The sequence below is a fragment of the Pseudonaja textilis genome, chromosome 3 (assembly GCF_049901715.1).
Source record: "Pseudonaja textilis isolate UNSWEBS1 chromosome 3, rPseTex1.2, whole genome shotgun sequence".
NCBI lineage: Eukaryota > Metazoa > Chordata > Lepidosauria > Squamata > Elapidae > Pseudonaja > Pseudonaja textilis.
Window position 1 is genome coordinate 1,533,348 of NC_141992.1, and position 22,590 is coordinate 1,555,937.

The 22,590-nt window shown below is 49.0% G+C and overlaps 1 protein-coding gene across 1 annotated transcript in view; it reads right to left on the reverse strand.

Moving 5' to 3' along the window:
* The window catches only part of TGM2 (transglutaminase 2), a 71,745-nt gene that overhangs the window by 45,371 nt on the left and 3,784 nt on the right, over window positions 1-22,590 (reverse strand). The window contains exons 2-3 of the mRNA XM_087928685.1: window positions 9,842-10,021; window positions 2,339-2,581 (exon numbers count right to left, since the gene is read on the reverse strand). Of these exons, the coding sequence (XP_087784811.1) occupies window positions 2,339-2,581; window positions 9,842-10,021 (423 nt within the window). The remainder of the gene's footprint in view (window positions 1-2,338; window positions 2,582-9,841; window positions 10,022-22,590) is intronic.

Below are 22,590 nucleotides of genomic sequence, written 5' to 3' on the forward strand. Positions count from 1 at the left end.
TATTAGTACAGTTGAGACAGTCCAGAAATATTTCACAAGAAGAGTTCACCACTCCTCTACTCATTGCAGAAGACCTGATGCCACCAGACTTGAAATTCTAGACCTAGTAAACCTACAACTACGCCACCTTCGGTCCGATCTAAATGTAGTATATAAAATCATACATTGCAATGTCCTACCTGTCAATGAATACTTCAGCTTCAACCATAACAACACAAGAGCAAACAATAGATACAAACTCAAGATTAATCGCACCAAACTTGACTGCAGGAAATACGACTTCAGCAATAACAGAGGGGTCAATGTCTGGAATACTCTACCTGACTCTGTGGTTTCTTCCCCAAACCCCAAAAACTTTAACCTTAGACTCTCTACTGTTGACCTCACCCCTTTCCTAAGAGGCCTGTAGGGGGCGTGCATAAGCGCACCAATCATGCCTACCGTCCCCGTCCTATTGTTTCTTTTACTTTTCTTATATGTACCCATTTCATATATTCATAACTACGTTTCACTTATACCTATTATCTTGTATGCAATTGACTAACCAAATTAAAAAAAGAAAAAGAAATAAATAAATAACAGATACCATCAACGCAGCTACTGGATATAATCCTTTCCGCTTAGCAAACCCTTCCTGGCCTCGGGGCAAATATCTTTGGTAATGTGAGATGCCTTCCCTTGGAACTGCCAAAGTGCAATTAACACATGGCACCTTCTCTTTCGCCAGGGCTGCATCCTAAGAGGTTGTTTATCTAACCACGGTTTCCAAAGTACACAATAATTAGTCGAGTTTCTTGGGCAACTTTCTAGACCAGAAGAAACTGAACCACATGACGGAACTTGTTCACGGGAGCTCAGCAGGTCCGTGTGCTCAGCCAAGGATGGTGAAGAAGGGCTTTGCAAGCCAGAGATCCCAGGCTCAGTACAGGAAGGAAGGAAGGAAGGAAGGAAGGAAGGAAGGAAAGAAGGAAGGAAGGAAGGAAGGAGAAAAGGGAGGGGAAGGAAGGAAGGAAGGAAGGAAGGAAAGAAGGAAGGAAGGAAGGAAGGAAGGAAGGAAGGAAGGAGGGGAGGGAGGGAAGGAAGGAAGGAAGGAAGGAAGGAAGGAAGGAAGGAAGGAGGGAGGGAGGGAAGGAAGGAAGGAAGGAAGGAGGGAGGGAGGGAGGGAAGGAAGGAAGGAAAAATATAAAAGAAGTATAAAAGGGAGGGAGGGAGGGAGAGAGGAAGGAAGGAAAGAAAAATATGAAGAAGGAAGGAAGGAAAAATATAAAAGAAGTATAAAAGGGAGGGAGGGAGAGAGGAAGGAAGGAAAGAAAAATATGAAGAAAGAAGGAAGGAGGGAATGAAAGAAAGAAAAATATAAAAGAAGGAAGGAAGGAAGGAAAAATATAAAAGAAGGATGGAAGGAAAATATAAAAGAAGGATGGAAGGAAAGAAGGAAGGAAGGATATAAAAGAAAGAGGGAAGAAAGAGAGGGAGGGGGAGAGGAAGGAAGGAAAGAAAAATATAAAAGATAGAAGGAAAGAAACATATAAAAAAAGGAAGGAAAATTATAAAGGAAGGTAGGAAGGATATAAAAGAAAGAGGGAAGGAAGGGAGGGAGGAAGAAAGGAGGAAGGAAGTCCTTGACTTACAACCATTCATTTAATGACCAAGATTATAACAGCACTGAAATAAGTGCCTGATGACAGTTTTCCACACTTAAGACCCTTGCAGTATCCCCATGATCATGTCATCAACATCTGGACACTCGGCAATTGACTCATACTTATGACGGTTGCAGTGTCCCGGGGGTCACGAGATCCCCTTTTCCTCCTTTCAGCTGATCGTCAGCTTTTTGTGACTATCGGTTCAGCCAAACCGGTCCAAACCGGTAGCAAACCACCACCGCATTTCAGCTTACTGCTTACTGCAGCCCCAGTGAGTAAAACAGCTGAGACACGGCAAAACCGCTCGGCCACGCGAATCAGCCACGCAGGAAAGAGCGGGGGTGGGTGGGTGGGGCCAAATGATCACTGGAATTACCGGTTCTCCCAAACCGGTCAGCACTGGTAGAATCCCACCCCTGCCGGCACCCACCAGTCCATCCCATGGCCCAACCAAATCTTCGTCCCAACGGGAGACATCCCTCCAGAAAAAACCCTTCCAGGTGCAGAGCAACTTGTCCTTGACTCTCTAAGAAAGGAATGTTGTTGAGTCTCATCTCCTACCCCGGTATGAAATCCCCCCTGCCTAATTCCCAGGCACCGAATGTGGCAACCTGGAAACTTCCAAGTACAAAATGGCTTCCAAGGCTGACAGAGCTGAGTGGTCCCCTCCCACAACCGGGGAAAAGCCTTACCTGGACACCAGGGGTTGAAGAGCAGGACAAACTCGCCCAGGTTGAAGCTGGAGCCCTGATACTGGGTGGAGGCGTCCAGGACCAGGCGGTATCGGCCGATGCGGGCGTCCGGAGGGGAGGAGATGGAGACAGAGAGGGACAGCCCATCCTGCTGTTCTACAGCCGAACTCCAGGACGATCCCTCCAGGGAGCAAGAGAGAGGGAAAGGGGAGCGGGTCCCCGAGGTCTCGATGGGGCAAGGCCCTATGGAAGGGAGGGAGGGAGGGAGGGAGGAAAGAAGGGAGGGAGGAAGGAATTGGCGGAGGGAAAGAGGGAGAGGGAGCATGGAAGGGAGGGAGAGAGAGAAGGAGCAATTGAGGGAAGAAGGGAGGGAGGGATTGATAGAGAGAAAGAGGAAGAGAGAGGGGGAGCATGGAAGGGAGGGAGGGAGAGAAGGAGTGATTGAGGGAAAGAGGGAAGAAGGGAGGGAGAGAGGGAGGAGGAAAGGACGAAGGAAAGGAGGAAGGGATTGAGGGAAAGAGGGAAGAAGGAAGTGATTGAAGAGGGAGGGATCGAGGAGGAAAAAAGGCGGGAGAGAGGGAGAGATTGAGGAAAAGAGGGAAGAAGGAAGGAAAACAGGAAGAGAGAAGGGAAGGAAAGAGGAAGAGAGGGAGGGAGAATGGAAGGAAGGAAGGGAGAGAGGGAGGATTGAGGGAAAGTGGGAAGAAGGAAGGAAGGAAGGACGAAGGGGTGATGAAGGGAAAGAGGGAGGGATCGAGGGAGGAAAAAAGGCGGGAGAGAGGGAGAGATTGAGGAAAAGAGGGAAGAAGGAAGGAAAACAGGAAGAGAGAAGGGAAGGAAAGAGGAAGAGAGGGAGGGAGAATGGAAGGAAGGAAGGGAGAGAGGGAGGGATTGAGGGAAAGTGGGAAGAAGGAAGGAAGGAAGGACGAAGGGGTGAGGAAGGGAAAGAGGAGAGAGAGAGGGAGGGGGTGGAGGGAGGGAAGGAAGGAATGAAAGGAGGGAGAGAGAGGGAGAGAAAAACACAGGTGAGTTCATGTGCTCGTTCTTCAAAGGTGGGGCGAGGGTGTTTCAGCCCCCTTGGGACTCTGGGGGCCCTTCAGGAAGCGGCTAATGGCCCCCCGGGGGAAAAGGGGCTCCGTGCCTTTTCTATCCATGGCTCTGCCGTCCCGGTCAGTCTGTCTCCAACTCCCAGAATCCCCCAGCCAGCCAGGAGGGCAGAGGCCGGCCCCTCCTCGGCCCTCCCCTTCCCCGGCTTCCCCTTGGCTCCCTCTTCAAGGGCCGGGGCTGGGCCCAGGGGCGGGGGGCCCACGGCTGGCCGGCTGGGTGGGCTCCTCTTTGGGAGGGAGCAGCGTCCGGACCGAAGGCAGCGGGGATTCTGCAGGGCCACCGCAAACAGGAGCTCATTCGGTGTGTGTGTGTGTGTGTGTGTGTGTGTGTGTGTGTGTGCGCGCATGCATCTCACCCAGAACCAGGGAAGCCCACCGCCCCCACCCCCAGGTTGGGCTGTGTTATATCACAAGCTCTTTTGGCATCTCCTAAAGGCTGGGCCGATGGTCAAATGAGCCTGACACCTGACCCACCCTGGCTGTCAACTTCCCTTCCCTCTTCCTCCTTCCCTTCCCTTCCCTTCATTTCCTTCCCTTCTCTCCTCCCTCCCTCCCCGTCCTCCTTCCTCCTTTCCTTCCTTCCTTCCCTTCCTTCTCTCCTCCCTCCCTCACCTTCCTTCTTCCTCCTTCCCTTCCTTTCCTTCTCTTCTCTCCTTCCTCCCTCCCCTTCCTCCTTCCCTTCCCTTCCCTTCCCTTCCTTTCCTTTCCTTCTTCCTTCCTTCCTTCCTTCCTTCCTTGCTCCCTCCCTCCCTCCCCTTCCTCCTCCCTCCTTCTCTTCCTTCCCTTCCTTCTCTCCTCCTCCCTCCCCTTCCTTCTTCCTCCTTCCCTTCCCTTCCCTTCCTTCCTTTCCTTCCTTTCCTTTCCATTCCTTTCCTTTCCTTCTCTCCTTCCTTCCTCCCTCCCCCCTCCCCTTCCTCCTTCCTTCCTCCCCTTCCTTCCTCCTCCTTCCTTCCTTCCTTCCCTCCCCTCCCTCCCCTTCCTTTCCGTTCCTTTCCTTTCCTTCCTCTCTCCTTCCTTCCTCCCTCCCTCCCCTTCCTCCTTCCCTTCCTTCCCTTCCTTCTCTCCTCCCTCCCCTCCCCCTCCCCTTCCTTTCCTTTCCTTTCCTTTCTTCCTCCCTCTCCCTTCCTTCTCTCCTCCCTCCCTCCCCTTCCTTCTTCCTCCTTCCTTCCCTCCCCCTCCCCTTCCCTTCCTTCCTTCTCTCCTTCCTCCCTCCCTCCCTCCCTCCCTCCCGCCTTTCCCCCTTCAGACGCCCTTCCCTCTGCAGAGGGGGAAGAAAAGGGCCGCTGCCAGGAGAGGCCATCCGCTCGCCCTGCTCCTCTGGATGGGCGCCTTTCATGGCACGAGGCGGGGCACCGGGAGCTCTGGCTGAAAACCCCCCCTTGAACCTGGAGACACGTGTGTGTGTGTGTGTGTGTGTGTGTGTGTGTGTGTGTGTGTTTTGCCTCCCCTCCATCTGGCCACTGGCAGCCTGAGAATCCGCCTCGGCCCCTCGCCTGGCTGGCTGGGAGGCCCAACGCTGACTCAGTGGCCCCCACAGGGACAGGAATAGCCTCTCCCTCCCCCGGGAGGGAGGGAGAGGGAGGGACAGCCCTTCCCCTCCAGACAGTGGCTCTCATTCATTCTCTTCAGGGAGGGGGAGGGGGGAGTGAGGGGGGGGCTTTTCTAGGAGGGGGCTGCTAACTCCCAGCCGCTCAACCTCCTCTGCCTCCTTGCCAGCCACACCAGCGGGACAGGTGTGTGTGTGTGTGTGTGTGTGTGTGTGAAGGGGTGGGGGGGCCTTCAGGACAGATCCTCCTTTGGGTTTGCCTGCCAGGACTCCGACTCTGCCTTCCGGAGAGATTCAGATTCAGGTGAACAGAGGTCATCTAGTCCAACCCCCACCCGCTCCCATCCAAGCAGGACAGAGACCCTTTTAAATCCAGATCCAGGAGCTGCCAGTCTTGCTTGGGGAGGGAAGGAAGGGTGGGGGGAAGGCAGTCACATCTGGCCAAGCAAATTGGGGGGTGGGATGGGGGTCTTCTCTGGCCCATAAACCCAAAACTCAGCTGCATTGGTTACAATCCAGGAGGGTCTGCAAAAATACCCTGGTGGGGACCCCAATTCTATTCTCCGTGTCTCTTTCCTTCCGGGAGGGGCTGCCCAAGTCTCGACTTTCTTTTTTTAGAAAAAGCCTTTCCGATTTAAAAGCATTTCCTGCAGGGCAGCGTTTGTCAAGAGGGGCGGCTTTCGAAGGGGGCTTGGACGCCCAGGACGGCCCAGGTAGGGGGAGCTGACCGTTCGCCCACCACGAAGGAGATTTTGTTCCCCAAAAGGCAAACGGGCTTTTTTGATGTTTCCTTGGGAAAATGTTTCCCTTCTCATCCAAGAAGCTTCTTGAATGAGAAGAGAAAGGCCTTCAAATGAAAAAGAAAAGGAAGGAAGGAAGGAAGGAAGGAAGGAAGGAAGGAAGGAAGGAAGGAAGGAAGGGAAGGAAGGAAGGAAGGAAGGAAGGAAAAGAAGGAAGGAAGGAAAGAAAGGAAGAAAGGAAGGAAAAAGAAGGAAGGAAGGAAGGAAAGAAGGAAGGAAGGAAGGAAGGAAGGAAGGAAGGAAGGAAGGAAGGAAGGAAAGAAGGAAGGAAGGAAAGAAGGAAGGAAGGAAAGAAGGAAGGAAGGAAAGAAGGAAGGAAGGAAGGAAAGAAGTAAGGAAGGAAGAAAGGAAGGAAAGAAGGGAAGGAAGGAAGGAAGGAAGGAAGGAAGGAAGGAAGGAAAGAAAGAAAGAAAGAAAGAAAGAAAGAAAGAAAGAAAGAAAGAAAGAAAGAAAGAAAGAAAGAAAGAAAGAAAGAAAACACCGAGAAAGTCCATTTCCTTTTTGGAAAAAGAGCAATCTCTGCTATTTAAAAAAGGAAAAGGGAAAATATCCGTAAAAATAATATAGATATAACATACGATGAACTGTTGCAGGATTTGGGTATTAGTGAAAAGAAGGACGTGGGGGTGATATGATAGCAGCCTTCCAATATTTGAGGGGCTGCCCCAAAGAGGGTCGGGGGGTGCAACCTATTCCCCAAAGCACCAGAAGGCACGATGGGAACAATGGATGGAAACTAACCCAGGAGAGAAGCAACTTAGAACGAAGGAGAAATTTCCCAACAGTGGAGACAATTAACCGGTGGAACTGCTTGCCACCAGAACTTCTGGCTGCTCCATCACTGGACGCGTTTGAGAAAAGATTGGACAGCCATTTGTCTAGAACGGTATGGGGGTTCCTGCCTCAGCAGAGGGCTGGACTAGAAGACCTCCAAGGTCCCTTCCAACTCTGTTGTTTTATGTTCTACTGCTGGTTTCTGTGCTGATGATTTTCTTCAGTTTATTTTTTTAACCTCCCCTCCCAGTGCAGACATTCCTGGCGGTGACTTCAAAGTCCTTTTCAAGCTGTCGAGAAATTGTACGAGGCTGTACAACTTCTGGGTGGAAACAGATTTGCAAGAGGTCCTGAAAACCATTTCGCCATCAAATTGCAACCTTAGTTTTGGGAATATCCCACTCAGTCAGGCAGGGAAAGGATGCAGAAATCCAGAATAACAGAGGTGGAAGGGAGGAGGAGGAGGAGGAGGAGGAGGAGGAGGAGGAGGAGGAGGAGGAGGAGGAGGAGGAGGAGGAGGAGAGCAACGGGGTCTTTGGTGCTCTCTGAAAAGTGGTTTTCTTGCAGACGTTTCATGACCCAACTAGGGAATATTATCAGCGTTAGGATGGAGGAGGAGGAGGAGGAGGAGAGGGAGGAGGAGGGAGGAGGAGGAGGAGGAGGAGGAGGAGGAGGAGGAGGAGGAGGAGAAAGAACTGTGGGGTCTTTGGTGCTCTCTGAAAAGTGGTTTTCTTGCAGACGTTTCATGACCCAACTAGGGAATATCATCAGCATTAGGAAGGAGGAGGAGGAGGAGAAGGAGGAGGAGAGGAGGAGGAGGAGGAGGAGGAGGAGGGAGGAGGAGGAGGAGGAGGAGGAGGAGAAAAGAACTGTGGGGTCCTTGGTGCTCTCTAAACTTGGTGATTTTCCGGAAGACATTTCATGACCCAACTAGGTTACATCATCAATGCTTGTAGGAAGTGGGGTTTGCTCCCATTTTAAATTCTATTGTCTTGCCCTGACAGCGTTGAGGTAGTGCTGGTGTCTTGAAGGTTCATCGGCTGGGCTGTTTACTGTTGACTTGTTTGATAATTCCTTGATTAGCGTATTATTTAATTCTTGATTGTGGGTCTGATGTTAATCTTGGAGTGAATCTCTGCTCATCTGGGTGTTGATTGCTTGTGTGTGTGTGTGTGTGTGTGTGTGTGTGTGTGTGTGTTTGGGTCCCTTTGTTCCCTTTTTGGCTTGCTGATTGTCTCTCTTGCACAGCCTGTAGATATTGTTTATGTCTATGTGTCTGTCGATGGCTAATTTGTCAGCGTGCCAAGCTTCTAGAAATCCCCTGGCACTTTTTTTTCCCTGCAAGAGCTCAGAAAGCACCGAGGACCCCACAGTCTTCCTCCTCCTCCTCCTCCTCCTCCTCCTCCTCCTCCTCCACACCCCAGTCTCTTCCAGTACTAATGATGTTCCCTAGTCGGGTGATGAAACGTCTGCAAGAAAACAGCCAGGCTGAGAGTGCACCAAGGACCCCCACCACACCCTATTTCCACTCTGTGCTACATATATTCTCCTTTATTGGTACGGCAACACCAATGGCCAAAGTGAGGAGGAGGAGGGGGTGAGCCTGGCAGTGGCCATCTTTGCTGGGCACAAAAGCCCACCCTCTGCTGGCACAGTGCAAGCCACTGCCGGAATCGCCCCTCCCCGCTTTGGGGCCACAGGCCGCTTCCCAGCGCAGGGGGATTTTCCAAGGGGGGGCAGGAGATGAAAGGGGGAGGGGTCTGGCTTTGGAGTCATCCCTGGCTTTGGTCCCCCCCAAGGGAGGGCCGACACGGGGGCGGGGCGCATTGTTTGGGAACGCAGCGGACTGAACCTTGTGGGAAAAGAACCGTCCCACAATTTCCTGCCTTTGTTTCCCTGCCTGCATGGAAGAGATAAACCCAAGGACCGCATGCCCCCACCGCACACACACACACACACACACACACACCTACTCTGCGGCCTTCCTCCTCCCTTCCCACCCCGCTGAGGAATGTGGGGGCTCAGGTTGGGAACACCTGGCAGAGTTTCAGAGGAATCCAGGCGGTTCAGTGATGGAGGTATCACCCGAAAGCGCATTCCATTTATTTATCTAAGAGAATAACAGAGTTGGAAGGGACCTTGGAGATCTTCTAGTCCACCCCCCGCCCCCCTGCTCAAGACCCTACATAATCCTGGACAAATGGCTGCCCAGTCGTTTCTTAAAAGCCTCCAGCGCCTACAAACTTCTGGTGGCAAGCAGTTCCGCTGGTCAATTGTTCTCCCTGGTAGGCAGTTTCTCCCTAGTTCCAGGTTGCTTCTCTCCTCGGTTAGTATCCATCCAAGATGTTTCTTGTCCTGAATTCGAGGGCTTTGGAGAATGGGGTGAGCCCTTCTTCTTTGGGGCAGCCCCCCCAGATATTGGAGAATTGTTATCGTGTCACCCCAAGTCCTTTTAGCCCCATAAACCAGACAGTCCCTGCAACCATAATTCATATATTTGGGGGCCCCCGTCTTCTAACCGTCTTCAGCTCCGGGGGGATGGGATGAAGAAGGAGGTGACCTTTGAAGACATAATAGGATTTAACCCACCACCATTTAGCAAAAGACACAAACCTCCCCCCCCTCACCCCCAACTGCACGATCCCCAAAACGGTTCAAACTTCAACGTCAGAGAAACCTCTAAAGATCCATCTCCTCATTCAACCGTTGGGCCGGCTGCCCCAGAACCGCCTGCCGTGTGTGTGTGTTTCGCTTCCCATGAAACGTTCTTTCCGATCGGCCTCCGTGTTGTTTCCTTTCTCCCAGCTCGGAACTGAACCAGGTGGATTTAACCTCCTGCGCGTGGATGATGGGAGTTGGGATCTATCCCCGCTCACAGAAGGGGTTTTCCCCCCCTCCCTCCTTCCCTCCCTCCCTCCCTCTCCAGGGGCAACCAAGCGGGGGTGGGATGCAAATATTTTGACTGATGGTTCTGTGAGTCTGGCTAGGTGGGCGTGGCCGTGTGACTTGGTGGGCGTGGCTTCTTCTTCTTTTTTGCACAACCTCCACACACCCATTTTTTTGGGGGGGGGGGCTTCCTTGGCCTCAGGGAGGCCTCCTGGGTTGAAGCCGTAAGACAGCAAAGGGGATCCCGGAACAGCTGATCATCGGAACAGCTGATTGTTGGGAAACACAAAAAAAATACCAGTTTGGCGAAACCAGTAGCTGTTTTTCTGACTACCGGTTCAGTCAAATCGGGTCAAACCGGTAGAATCCCACCACGGCAGCCCAGGCTCACCTGTCTCCGTTATGAAGGTGAGCTTGTCCACGCCTTCTTCGTACGCTCTGCCTGCGAAGTTCAGCGTGATCCGGAACGGCTGCCCTCGGCGGACAGTGAGCTGGCGGGAGCCCATTTCGGAGGTCTTGTGCTCCTGGCTGTTCGCCTCGCATTGTAGGTCCCAGCTCTCTAACTGAAGTTCTGCAGAAACCCAGAAATAAATACCAGGGATTAAAAATTGAACAGAACCCTTCACAGATTCACAGAGTTGGAAGGGGCCTTGGAGGTCATCAGTCCAATCCCCCTCTGCCCGCCCAAGCAGGAGACCCCTATGCTAGGAGTGCCCAACCTTGGAATGTTAAGACTCGCGGACTTCAACTCCCATAATTCCCCAGCCAGCCAAAGTCAGAGCAAGCGTTGGCATTTGTAGAATAATAGAATAACAGAGTTGGAAGGGTCCTTGGAGGTCTTCTAGTCCAACCCCCCTGCTCAAAGCAGAAGACTCTACTACACCATTTCAGCCTTGTCCTTTCCCCAAAAGCATCTGCCGTGGTGCACAACTCTTGGTCCTGGTCCATTGAACATAGAACATACGTTCTCTTAGAATAGTATAGAGCTAGAAGGGTCCTTGGAGATCTTCTAGTCCAACCCCACCCTGCTCAAGCAGGAGATCCTATACTATTCTGGACTAATGGCTGTCCATTAATCTCTTTTTAAAAACCTTCAGCATTGCAGCATCCTCGTAGCTTCTGAAGGCAAGCTGTCCCACGGATTAATTAATTCCATTTAACCTGAATTAAAAACGAGAAAAGAACTTGGAAAGAGAAGGCCGGTTTCGGTCCACACATTTGCCTTACGCAGGTTGAGCGCTTTCAATCGGACAAGAAGAATTGTGTTTATAAGAATGAAAAAAAGCGCCTTTTGAATCTAATTCTCATCTGATTGAAAGCTATCAATCTGCATAAGGCAAAGGCACCGACCGATACCGGCCTTCTCTTTCCAAGTTCTTTTCTCATCCTCCTGGTTGCTCTTCTCTGCACTTTTTCCAGAGCCTCAACATCTTTTTTTATAAAGTGGTGAGCAAAACTGGATGCAGGACTCTAGGTGTGGCCTTACTAAGGCTTTGTAGAGTGGTATTAGTCCCTCCCTTGATCTCGATTATATCCCTCTCTTAATGCAATTTAGGATTGCATTGGCTTTTTTGGCGGCTGCTGCACACAGCTGGCTCCTATTTAGCTGGTTGTCCACTCAGACTCTGAGATCCCTCTCCCAGTTCCTGCTATTGAGACTGGTTTCACCTGGTCTATATGTGTCCTTTGGGTTTTTCTTGCCCAAGTGTAGGACTTCAGTTTTCTCTTAGCAACCATGTTGCTAGCTTAATTGCAGTGATTAATTTAACAACTGTGGTAAGGAAGGAAGTACAAGAGGGTTAAAACCTCGGTTGGTTGCAACATTAAAAGAAAAGAACACGAGATAAAGTTGCCAAGAAATTGTTCAAACACAAAGAGTCTCCAAACACCAACCAAGTTATTCCGAATGTCCACAAGGCTCGAGTGCAAAAACGTTGTTGCTTCCTGCAAACAACTGCAGTTTCTCAGCTGGCTTTTATCCCTTTAAGGGACGGGCCATCACCTTGCAGCCTTTCTCCCGAGTCGCCCGTGCTGCTGCAGCTGCTCTTTCCTTCGAGCAGCCCTGCGCGCACACGCACTGAGCACAGGCTCCTCGGGGGCCTCTTCCTCACTGCTGCCAGCCTCCACCATCTCCAAAGGCAGCACTCCACTCCCTGGTGGTCCTGGCCCCATCCCCCCTTCACCTGAGTCCTCCCTCTCCGAGACCTCAACCGTCTGCACCTGCTGCCAGCGAACCACAATTTGTTCAGCAAATCCCTGCAATTCTTAAATGAGTAAGACCAAGGGGATGACACGACTCCGGGACTCTGTGACCGTCATAAATGGGAGTCCGTTGCCAAGCATCCGACTGTAAATCACATGACCTTGGAGAGGCTGCCAACCATTCTACGTGTGCCAAAGGAGCCTTAAGTGACTTTTTCCAGTGCCGTCGTAACATTGAACGGCCCCTAAATGAATTGTTGTAAATCGAGGACTACCTGTCGTGAAATAGAACTGTCCTGCAGCGAGTTGTCTGTGGTGAGTTGTCCCATTCTGTACAAGTGCCTGTCCAGCCTTCTCTTGAAAGCCTCCATTGATGGAGCTCCCACCACTCCTGGAGGCCGCAGGACAGACGCGCTTAATGACGGAGGGACTAACCGAACAACAGCAAGGATTCGCTCCAGCAGGAAAGGTCACAAAAGGAGGCAGAACTCAATTAACAACTGTGGCAAGGAACGTCATGAAATGGGACAAAACTCAGTGCACAACTGTCATATATAAGACAGTGGTGCACTGGGTTTTGTCCCATTCCATGACGTTCCTTGCCACAGTTGTTAAGTGATCCTTGCCGTTGTTCGGTTATATATATATATACTGCAAAATCTCTATCCCCTCCCCACCCCACTGACCTGCTTTCCAGCTCCGTTCTCCTGTGCAGGGCAACCAAAGGAGACCCAGACGATCAGCTGGGACTCAATGGGAGACAGAGAAGAGATTGGCGGGGCCAGTCAGAGGCGGGATCGCCTGGTTCTCCGAACTACCCCAAATTTCCGCTAACGGTTCTCCAGAACTGGTCAGAACCAGCTGAAGACCAGCTCTGATTCTACCGGTTTGGACCGGTTCGGGCAAACTGGTTGTTCTGGTGATCATTTGGGCCCCGTCCACTTTTCTCCTGCCCTAGTCTGCCCTATATTTCTGTGTTTTGCAGCTCCTCGGCTGCTTGTGTGAATCAGCTGTTGTAATCCCCGGGGCTGCAAGTGAGAACTGGGCTCTCCGACCTTGGCTGCTTTAAAGAACTTGTGGACTTCAACTCCCAGAATCCCCCAGCCGGGCTTAAAGTGGCCTTAAAGTGGCCAAGGTTGGAGACCCCTGCAATAGAAGGTACATTTTACAGTTGAGAGTGGGTGGTTTTTCAAACTCGGTGCGCGTACGCTCACTGAACCGGTTGTTATTGGATACGTCGGGCTGAATGATGGTCACAAGTCAAGGACCACCCGTCTAAAGCTGGTGTGTGGCAGCCCTCTTCTTTGGAGCTGTCCAATCCAGAGTGCGATGGCCGAGCTGCGTGTTACCCCCCCCATAGTCCCAAGGCCAATTTCCTTGGATTCCTCCGGCAGCACCTGGGCAGTTGCTGGCCTTGAACTGCCAGTCCTCGTCTTGTGACCGCAACTGTTCCCAGGGGGGGACAGGATGAGCCAGAGCAGACCACGGCGGGGCAGGAGGGCCGGGGGAGGACAAGTGTTTCGGTCCTGGCCAAGAATGTCCTTGCGTGGCCAAGGAACACAAACCCAGCGGTGCTTTGGCCGCAGCCTCTAAATCAGCTGTGGGGCCTCTGGGAGCCCCGCCCTCCCTTCCTCCCTCCCCTCTCCCCCCCTCCCCTGGCCTCCTCTGGAGTCACATCCTCCCCTTCCTTGGCAACACAACTGAAGGGAAAGTTGTGCTGCCTGGTGGGATTGTTGAGGTCTGAAGCCCCACCCCCACGATTTTGCCATTTTTAAACACACACACACACGCACACACACTTTCTCTCTCTTTCTCTCTCTCTTTTCTCTTTCTCTCTCTCTGCTTCTCTCTCTTTTTTTCTTCCTCTTTTTCTCTTTTTCTCTTTCGGATTCTCACATTCTCTCTCTCTCTCTCTCTTTTCTCTCTTTCTCTCTTTCTCTACTTCTCTCTGCTTCTCTCTCTTCTTCTCCCTCTCTCACTTTTTCTTTCTCCCTCTCTTTCTGTTTCTCACATTCTCTCTCTCTTTTTCTCTCCCTCTCTTTTCTCTTTCTTTCTCTTTCTTTCTCTTTTTCTCCACTTCTCTCTCTTCTTCTCCCTCTCTTTTGTCCTTTTTCTTTCTCCCTTTGTCTCTCTTTTTCTTCCTTTCGCTCTTTTCTACTTCTCTCTTGTTCTCTTTCTCTCTCTCTCTTTTTCTCTCTTTCTCTCTCCTTTCCTCTCTCTCTTTTCTCTCTCTACTTCTCTCTTTCTCTCTCTCTTCTTTCCTCTCTCTTCCTTTTTCTCTCTTAATTTCTTGCCTTCCCCCTCTTTCTTTCTTTTTCTCTTTCTTTCTTAATTTCTCTCTCTCTCTCTTTTCTCTCTCTCTCTCTCTCTCTTTCCCCTGTGTTTTAAGACACAGGGTCGTGGATGAGTAAGATTCCTAACATGGGAAAGGGCTTTGGAAAGGTCATCTAGTCCAATCCCCCAGGCCAAAATGTCCCAGTCGAAGGGCTGCTCAGCCTCTCCTTGAAACCACCCACCCATCTGATTCACGGATTCTGCTCAAGTGAGTAAGAATCCTAAGGCTGGGAGGAGTCCTAGAGGTCAGCTAGCCTGACCCCCTACTGAAGGCAGGAACCCAAGCTTCCCAGATGAACAGCTGTTCAACTTCTCCTTGACCCTATTCCTCCATCTGTTTCATGGATTCTGCTCAAGTGAGTAAGAATCCTAAGGCTGGGAGGAGTCTTAGAGGTCAGCTAGCCTAACCCCCTACTGAAGGCAGGAACCCAAACCAAAGCTTTCCAGATGAACAGCTGTTCAACTTCTCCTTGACCCTATTCCTCCACCTGAGTCATGGATTCTGCTCAGATGAGTCAGAATGTTAGAAGTGGAAGGGAACCTAAGAGGTCATCTGATCTAAACTCCCCACTGAGGCTAGGAACCCAAGCCAAAACAGCCTCTCCTCGAGCCCTCTCATTGGTCTGAGTGGTGGATTCTGCTCGGATAGGTAAGAATGTTAGATGGAGGGAGTCCTCGGTTTACAGCACTTCATTTAGTGACCCTTCAAAGTTACCACAGCACTGGAAAGAAAAGCAATTTATGGCCGTTTTCACACTTATGACCATTGCAGTGTCCCCATGTGGTCAAAATTCAGACGCTTGGCAACTGATTCACACTTATGATGGTTGCAGGGGGGTCAGGGGATCCCCTTTGGCCACCTTCTGACCAAGAAAGTCCATGGAGGGGGTGGGGGAGGCCGGATTCACTTAACAGCCATGTTCTCTACCGTGATTCACTTAACAACGGTGGCAAGAAAGGTTGTAAAATGTGGGCAAGACTCCCTTGTCTTGCTCAACGACAAAAATTCTGGGCTCAACTGTGGCCATAAATCAAGGGCGGCCTGTAGAAAAGGCATGGTGGAGGTCATCTAGTCCAACCCCCTACTGAGAGTAAGCCAAAGCTTCCCAGGTGAATGGCTGGTCAACCTTGAACCCACCCATTCCTCTGCTAAGATGAGCCAGAACCCTAGAAGCAGAAGGGAAGCGGAAAGTCCCCTAATCCAGCAGTTGCCAACCGGTGGGCCGGGGACCACTGGTGGTCCGCGAGAAAATTGTGGTGGTCTGCAGAGAAATGTCACTCTCAAAGCAATTAATCCAGGCTGCGCAGGAACACATGGCTGCGCTGCCCGCATGGCCTGTGGGAACACAAGGCTTGTGTCACTTGCACTGCGCACAACACGAGGTAGTGAAGGGAGGGGGGAAAGGGAGGGGGGGAATTTGCCCCACATGCCCCACACGCCTGGCCTGGCCACCGGGCTGCTTCTTTCCGCTTCTTTCTTCTTCTGCTTCTGGCTGCACGCAAGGAAAGCAGCCAAAGTCTTTCTTTCTCCCCCCCAAACTCCGCCAGAAATGAGTCCTTGGGACCCTGCAAGGCCTCCTGCTCCAAGAGGCTGCGCCGGCAAAATAGACTCATTTGTGGCAGAGTTTGGGGGAGAGAAAGAAAGACTTTGGCGGCTTCTGCTGTTTTCCTTGCATGAAGCCAAAAGTCTCTCTCTCTCCTCCTGAGAACGGAGCTGGAGACGGTTTCCTGCGATCCCAAATAAAGAACAATCGATCGGTAGGAAAACGGGGCGTGGAATTTTCCTGCAGACTTTTGGGGGGATTTTCCCAGGGTCTCTGGTCCGCGGGATTTAAAACGATGATTTTGGTGGTCCCTGAGGTCCAAAACGTTGGCGACCGCTGGACTAGTCCCTACTGAGACAACCCTGGACCCTGCTAGATAAGACCAACCCAACCTTCCAGCTGTTCAAACGTGGACTACACCATCGACAAACTGGGGATGATGGGGAATGAAGTCTAACCTCCTTGGACAGCTGATCCAGCTGAATAGCCACTGGGTATGTCTAGTTTAATGAAAAGAAGGACGAGGGGGTGACATGGTAGCATCTTCCAATATCTTGGGTGGGGGGAACTTCCCCCCAAAAGAAGGGGTCCACCTGTTTTCCAAGGCACCAGGAGGCAACGGATGAAAACTCATCAAGGAGAGAAACAATTAAGAATTAAGGAGGAATTTCCTGACAATTAGAACAATTAATCAGTGAAAACATTCTTGCGTCCAGATGTTGTGACTGCTCCAACACGGGAGAAGAGATTGGACAGGCATTGGCCTGAAATGGTAGAGGGTTTCTTGATCAGGAGGCTGGACTAGAAGACCTTGAAGGTCCCTTCCAAGTCTTCTGTTCATTCTGTTATTCAGACTTTTGGGATGTATGTTTTGTCTGGTCCAGGAATGATGGGTGGCAGCCCAGACAGCTTTCTGATCTGTACAAATTCCAATCAGCGTGCGTGTTTAGTTATTCTTTTTAAACTATTTATTTTGGAAAAGCTGTAAGACACAGCACAATGAAAAACGGGATCCAAATCTTAGAGGCACGCAGCTGAGTAAATGGAGTTTGGATGAATGCTCCGATTTAATTTGTGTCTTATGTTTACATCTGGTTTTCTCCGTCTGCACAACTTTAAGACGGGTGGACTTCAACTCCCAGAATTCCCCAGCCAGCAAGTCTGGCTGGGGAATTCTGGGAGTTGAAGTCCACCCGTCTTAAAGTGGCCTGCTTTGAAAAAAACAGTTTTAGATGGTCCAAAATGGGAAATTTCTACCCAAGTAGCAGAAAAATAATAGAGACAATCATCTGTGGATCTCCCAGGGGTGCTTTCTCCCCCAAGAAGTACTTATAGGAGCTCCTCGGACAATGTTCACGAAGACCTTACGCCTCTCCCCTTTTGCCTGCATTTTGCTCAGGTGCCCCAGAAGAATGAAATAATTTGCGAAGTATTTTTTTTTAAAAGGCAGAATATTTTATTTCCCTAAAGAAGAATCGGATAAATGTGGTTTTTTTAGAGGCAGGAAGCAGCCCCCAAGTCTTTCTTAATAGCCCACAACAGATGCCAGCACTTAAAATGGAGATCGCAAGCTTATGGAAAGATGAAACCAACTATTGAGATGGCTCTATTCATAAAGCAAAGCAAATACTGCTGGCAGAAGTCCATTCAAGACAGGATATTTCGAAACTCCCGTGCATCAAAGTTTGACAGCTAACAAAACTGGAGATCTTCTACCGCTGCACCCTAGAGAGTATCAACTTCCTGCACACCTGTGTAGGGTTTGCCAATTGCACAGAGGCAGATAGGACAGCGCTCCAGAGTGTGAACGTCACTGCCCAGACAATCATGGGTTGCCCTCTCCCCTCTTTGGAAGAGCTTTATAGCCTGAAGAAAGTTCAAAACATTCTCAAAGATCCATCTCATCCTGGGCAGTCTTCTTTTTGGAACTATTACCATCTGGTACAGGACAATAAAAACAAGGACAAATAGCCGAAAAACAGCTTCTATCCCAGGGCAATAGCTCTGTTGAACAGGATAGAATATAATAGAATAGAATAGAATAGAATAGAATAAAATCAATATTAGAATGAAGAATAGAATCAATATTGGAATGAAGAATAGAATAGAACAGAAGAGTAGAGTAGAGTAGAATAGAATAGAATAGAATAGAATAGAGTAAAATAAATGAAGAATAGAATAGAATAGAATAGAGTAGAATATAATAGAATAGAGTAGAGTAGAGTAGAGTAGAATAGAGTAGAATAGAATAGAATAGAATAAAATCAATATTAGAATGAAGAATAGAATCAATATTGGAATGAAGAATAGAATAGAACAGAAGAGTAGAAAGTAGAATAGAATAGAATAGAATAGAGAAGAATAGAATAGAATAGAATAGAATAGAATAGAATAGAATCAATATTAGAATGAAGAATAGAAAAAATATTGGAATGAAGAATAGAATAGAACAGAAGAGTAGAGTAGAGTAGAATAGAGTAGAATAGAATAGAATAGAATAGAATAGAATAGAATAGATGAATAGAGAAGAATAGAATAGAATAGAGTAGAGTAGTGTAGAGTAGAGTAGAGTAGAACAGAATAGAAGAATAAGGTAGAGTAGAAGAGTAGAGTAGAATAGAGTAGAATAGAATAGAATAGAATAGAATAGAATAGAATAATAGAATAGAATAGAATAGAATAGAATCAATATTAGAATGAAGAATAGAATAAATATTGGAATGAAGAATAGAATAGAACAGAAGAGTAGAGTAGAGTAGAGTAGAATAGTATAGAATAGAATAGAATAAGATAGAATAGAATAGAATAGAATAGAATAGAATAGAATAGAATTCTTTATTGGCCAAGTGTGATTGGACACACAAGGAATTGGTCCTGGTGTAAATGCTCACATGCAGAATTCTACTGCATTGTGCAATATGAATGCAATATCAGGGTTTTTTCCGTTGAATGTATAGAATGTGAAGGATGTATGTTTGTGTTTATTTGCATAGTCATACTGTACACTGAAGATGGTGTCTAATTTCGTTGTACGAGGTGCAAGGGCACTAAACTAAACTAAACTAAAAGCAGAGCGGTGGGGTTAAAACAAGCAGCCCGTCACCCCAAGACTCAACACAGGATGAGAGCCATTAGCCACAAATCCCAAACTTCAAAGTTCCAGAAAGTATAAAGATCCACCCGGCGGTGGGATTCAAATCATGTAACAGCCGGTCCTCTGCCCTAATGATTTCTTCCAACAACAATTTAGTTCATCAAACTGCTCAGAAAGTTAACGACCCGCTTCTTGTGAAGCGGTGCAAACCGTCTGAATCCCACCGCTGGGTCCCTCCATTTATTCCGCCATTTGTTCATCTGTTGGTTCCGTTTCATCACTCAAATCTCTTTCCAATCAGGCTCCGTGTTGTTTATAGCACCTTCCTCCCGGCTTGGAACCGAACCAGATGGACGTCCTCCTTCCAGCCTCCCTTAAACCATCAGCCACACCCCACTGGCCTGGGCCTCACTGACCACCCCCCTGGCAAGCTTTTTTCCAGCAACAGGGCGGTCAATGCCTGGAATGCGCTACCTGACTCTGTTGTTCCATCCTCTAACCCCCCCACTCCTTCAACCTCAAACTATCCACTATTGACCTCATGTAAGCACCGGACTTTTCCCCTTCAACCAAAAAAGAATGACCTTCTGAAAGGTAGGCACTTCAAAAGGAATTATTTATTGAAAGGAAGCGATCCCGGTACTAGTCAAAGCAGAATCTAAGATGTTTCCAGGCATACAGGAATAGATAAAGGGAGTTAGAACCCCCCACCCCTTATTCTGATGTGGATTTAGTCAAACGAAGAACCAACATGTCAATTCCCCCCTCCCTTTTCTGGGAATGTATCTTGGAAGAGTTTCCCAGGAGTATCTTCCAGAGCTGGAATTTTTATGGTTCCTTCTCCTCTTGCTATCTCTCCAAGAGGTGACAAGTTTCTAGACACCTGGCTCCAGTCCTCTAGTTGTATATCATGTGCAAGCTATACAGATTCATTATAAGATTTAATATATTCAGGTTACATCAAAAAGGATTACTTGTGCCAACTCCTCCCTCCTTTCTTCTTCCATTGAAGAATGGCAGATAACATGGATCTGACACCTCACTCCATTCCTAAGAGGTCTGTAAGGGGTGTGCATAAGTGCACCATCGTGCCTCCCGTCCCTGTCAGGGGTGGAATTCAAACTTTTTAAACAACCGGTTCTGTGGGCGTGGCTTAGTTGGTAGGCGTGGCTTAGTGGTCCTGTGACTGGCTGGGCGTGGCCAACTCATTATCACTCACATCGAGGCACACATCTCCTCACCTGGCCTCTCATGACTGTGGGGATGCTGCAATAGTCGTAAGTGTGAAAAATGGTCATAAGTCACTTTTTTCAGTGCCATTGTAACTTTGAATGGTCCCTCCACACAAGCAAAGTACCAGCAAAGGAGGAAAAAAAAAAACTCCAGAGAAGTTCCTGAGACAGGAAGTCTAGTCCTGCCAAGAATGTAATGAGGGTTAACGGAGAGGCAGTTTCTGTAAGCAACACCAGAATGTTTCCTTCCTGCCTTCCTTACAGGATTAGCCCTGTAATTTCTTCTAACAACCAGTTCTCCAAACTGCTCAGAATGATAACAACCGGTTCTAGCGAATAGGTGCAAACTGGTAGAATCCCATCCCTGGTCCCTGTCCTATTGTCCCCATTTAATCGTACCTATTTTCTGTATTTTTACTCATGTTTATACTCATAACTATGATCTTGTAAGCAATTGACAAATCAAACCAAATCAATCAATAAAAAATAAACTTTCATCCAAATGGATCCTTGGTGCTTTCCAAGGTTCTGATAAGTCGAATCGGGAAGAAGATCTGGTCAAAACGGAGCTACCACCAAGCATTCTTAAAAGACAAGCCTGGGAATGACCTTGCCAGGTAGAACAGGTGGATTTCGGTCACCTGGCGCCAGGAAAGCAGCCGCCCCCTTTTCTTTTGGCACAGTCACCTGAGAGGAGGGGGGAGGTTGGGTTTTTCAAGGGAGGGGCTGCCCAGATCTTGTAGCTGGTCTGCAGAAAGACCTTCTCAGGTCCCGTCCCACCCCCTCCCCTCCCCCACTCACCCACCTGGTTTCCAATCCCACACCTTTTCCAGTTTGTGAATGATTCTCTTGTTTATTTTAGACACTTTGTCAGAGTCTATTCATGACCTGGAATAGAGCTTGGTAACAAGGCCAGCCAATGAATAGGCAGAGCAACTAAGTCAGACAAGGAGGACTGTTTGGAAACTGAAACTAGACGTAGCCTAGGCGCGGCTCTATATATTAAACTCTGCAGCTCTGTAGAGCTCTGAGTCTGTCTACTGAAGATGAAAGTGCTTCTCTTCTCTGCTTGCCTGCTGAACTAAAGTAAAAGAGAAACTAACCTGCTTGCAGAAGACTGGAGCTCTGCTCTGAACTCGCAACATGTCTCTGTCTGAGTTTGCTCCACGTTGGAGAAATCTACCACTGGTTTGTAAAAATCCACTTATTATGTTTATAAAGACATTAAATGAAGATCACCATCTTGTTTGGTTTTTTTTCTGCTGCTAAATTAAGGCTGTAAAACTCTAAACAAAACTTGATTCGGCAGGAAGGAAGGCTGGCAGTCCTGACCTTCTCCTGGGCACAGTGGCACATTGGGGATGGGGGCGAGGTTGGCACGAGGGGACTGACCCCCCTCCTCCCAGGGGTGGGGTTCAAATTTTTTAACAACCGGTTCTGTGGGCGTCCCTTAGTTGGTGGACGTAGCTTGGTGGTCACGTGTCTGGGTTGGCATGGCCAACTCGACATCACTCATGTCAAGGAGCGCTTCTCCTCGTCTGGCGTCTCATGACAGTGGGGATGCTGCAATGGTCATAAGTGTGAAAAATGGTCATAAGTCAGTTTTTTCCAGTGCAGTGCCGTTGTAATTTTGAATAGCCGCTAAATGAACTGTTGTAAGTCAAGGACTACCTGTACCAAAGTCCCAAAAAGCTTCTTGGCTTGCAAAAAGCTGCCCTAAATACCAATCGTTAGATTTAAAAATACCTGCAAGCCAGAGTTACGAATCAGGCAGGGTGCCAGAGCGCCTTGAGGAATGAAAATATTCAAAATGCAGTGATAACTATCAAGCAGCCAACTCTTGCTCCTAAAGTGAAACCCTTTAGCAGAGAGGTCACTTAAGCTCTCCAGAAAGAGCACACCCAAGAAAAGGAATCCTTGGGTCCATTTGCACCACTTAAAAATGCCAGCTGGTCTCATTCATCTCACAAGATATCCTAAGGAAATCACCCAGATTTAAGGAAAGGTCACATGCCCCCCAGAAAGGCAGTAAAAAAAAAACAGTGCCAAGCTTGCATCCTGCCTCTTGGAAGTACACCCCAAAAGGACAGTGCCAGATACCACTAAAGCAGTGAAGGAAGAGCCCCCTTCCCAGATAGAGAAAGAAATCATGAGCCAGAAAAAAAATTCCCTTTCTTTTTCTCTCCCTCCCTTCCTTCCTTCCTTCCTTCCTTCCTTCCTTCCTTCCTTCCTTCCTTCCTTCCTTCCTTCCTTCCTTCCTTCCTTCCTTCCTTCTCCCTCCATCCCTCCCTTTCTCCCTGTCTCCCTCCCTCCCTGCCTTCCTTCCTTTCTCTCTTTCTTTCTTCTCCCCTCCCTCCCTTCTTGCCTGCCTCCCTCCCTTCCTTCCTTCCTTCTCTATGTTTTCACCCTTTTCTAAGAGATTAAGAGAGTGGGGCATTCCTTCCTTCCTTCCTGCCTTCCGTTTCCTTTCCTCCCTCTTTTCCTTTCTGTTCCATCCTCCCTCCCTCCTTCCCTTCCCTCCTCCCCCCCCCCCCCCCTCCCCCCTCCCTCCCCCCCTCCCCCCCTTCCTTCCCCTCTGGGTCAGTAGACAGACGGACACCGTATCACCTTTGATTTGGACCTGCCCAGTTACAGATTTGATGCTCTAATCCTCTTTTTAGGGTTGCCTTTTTTAAAAGAAAAAAAATGTTTTTTTAAATCTGTAACACGCAGAGTTTTTCTCCTTTCCCTCCTT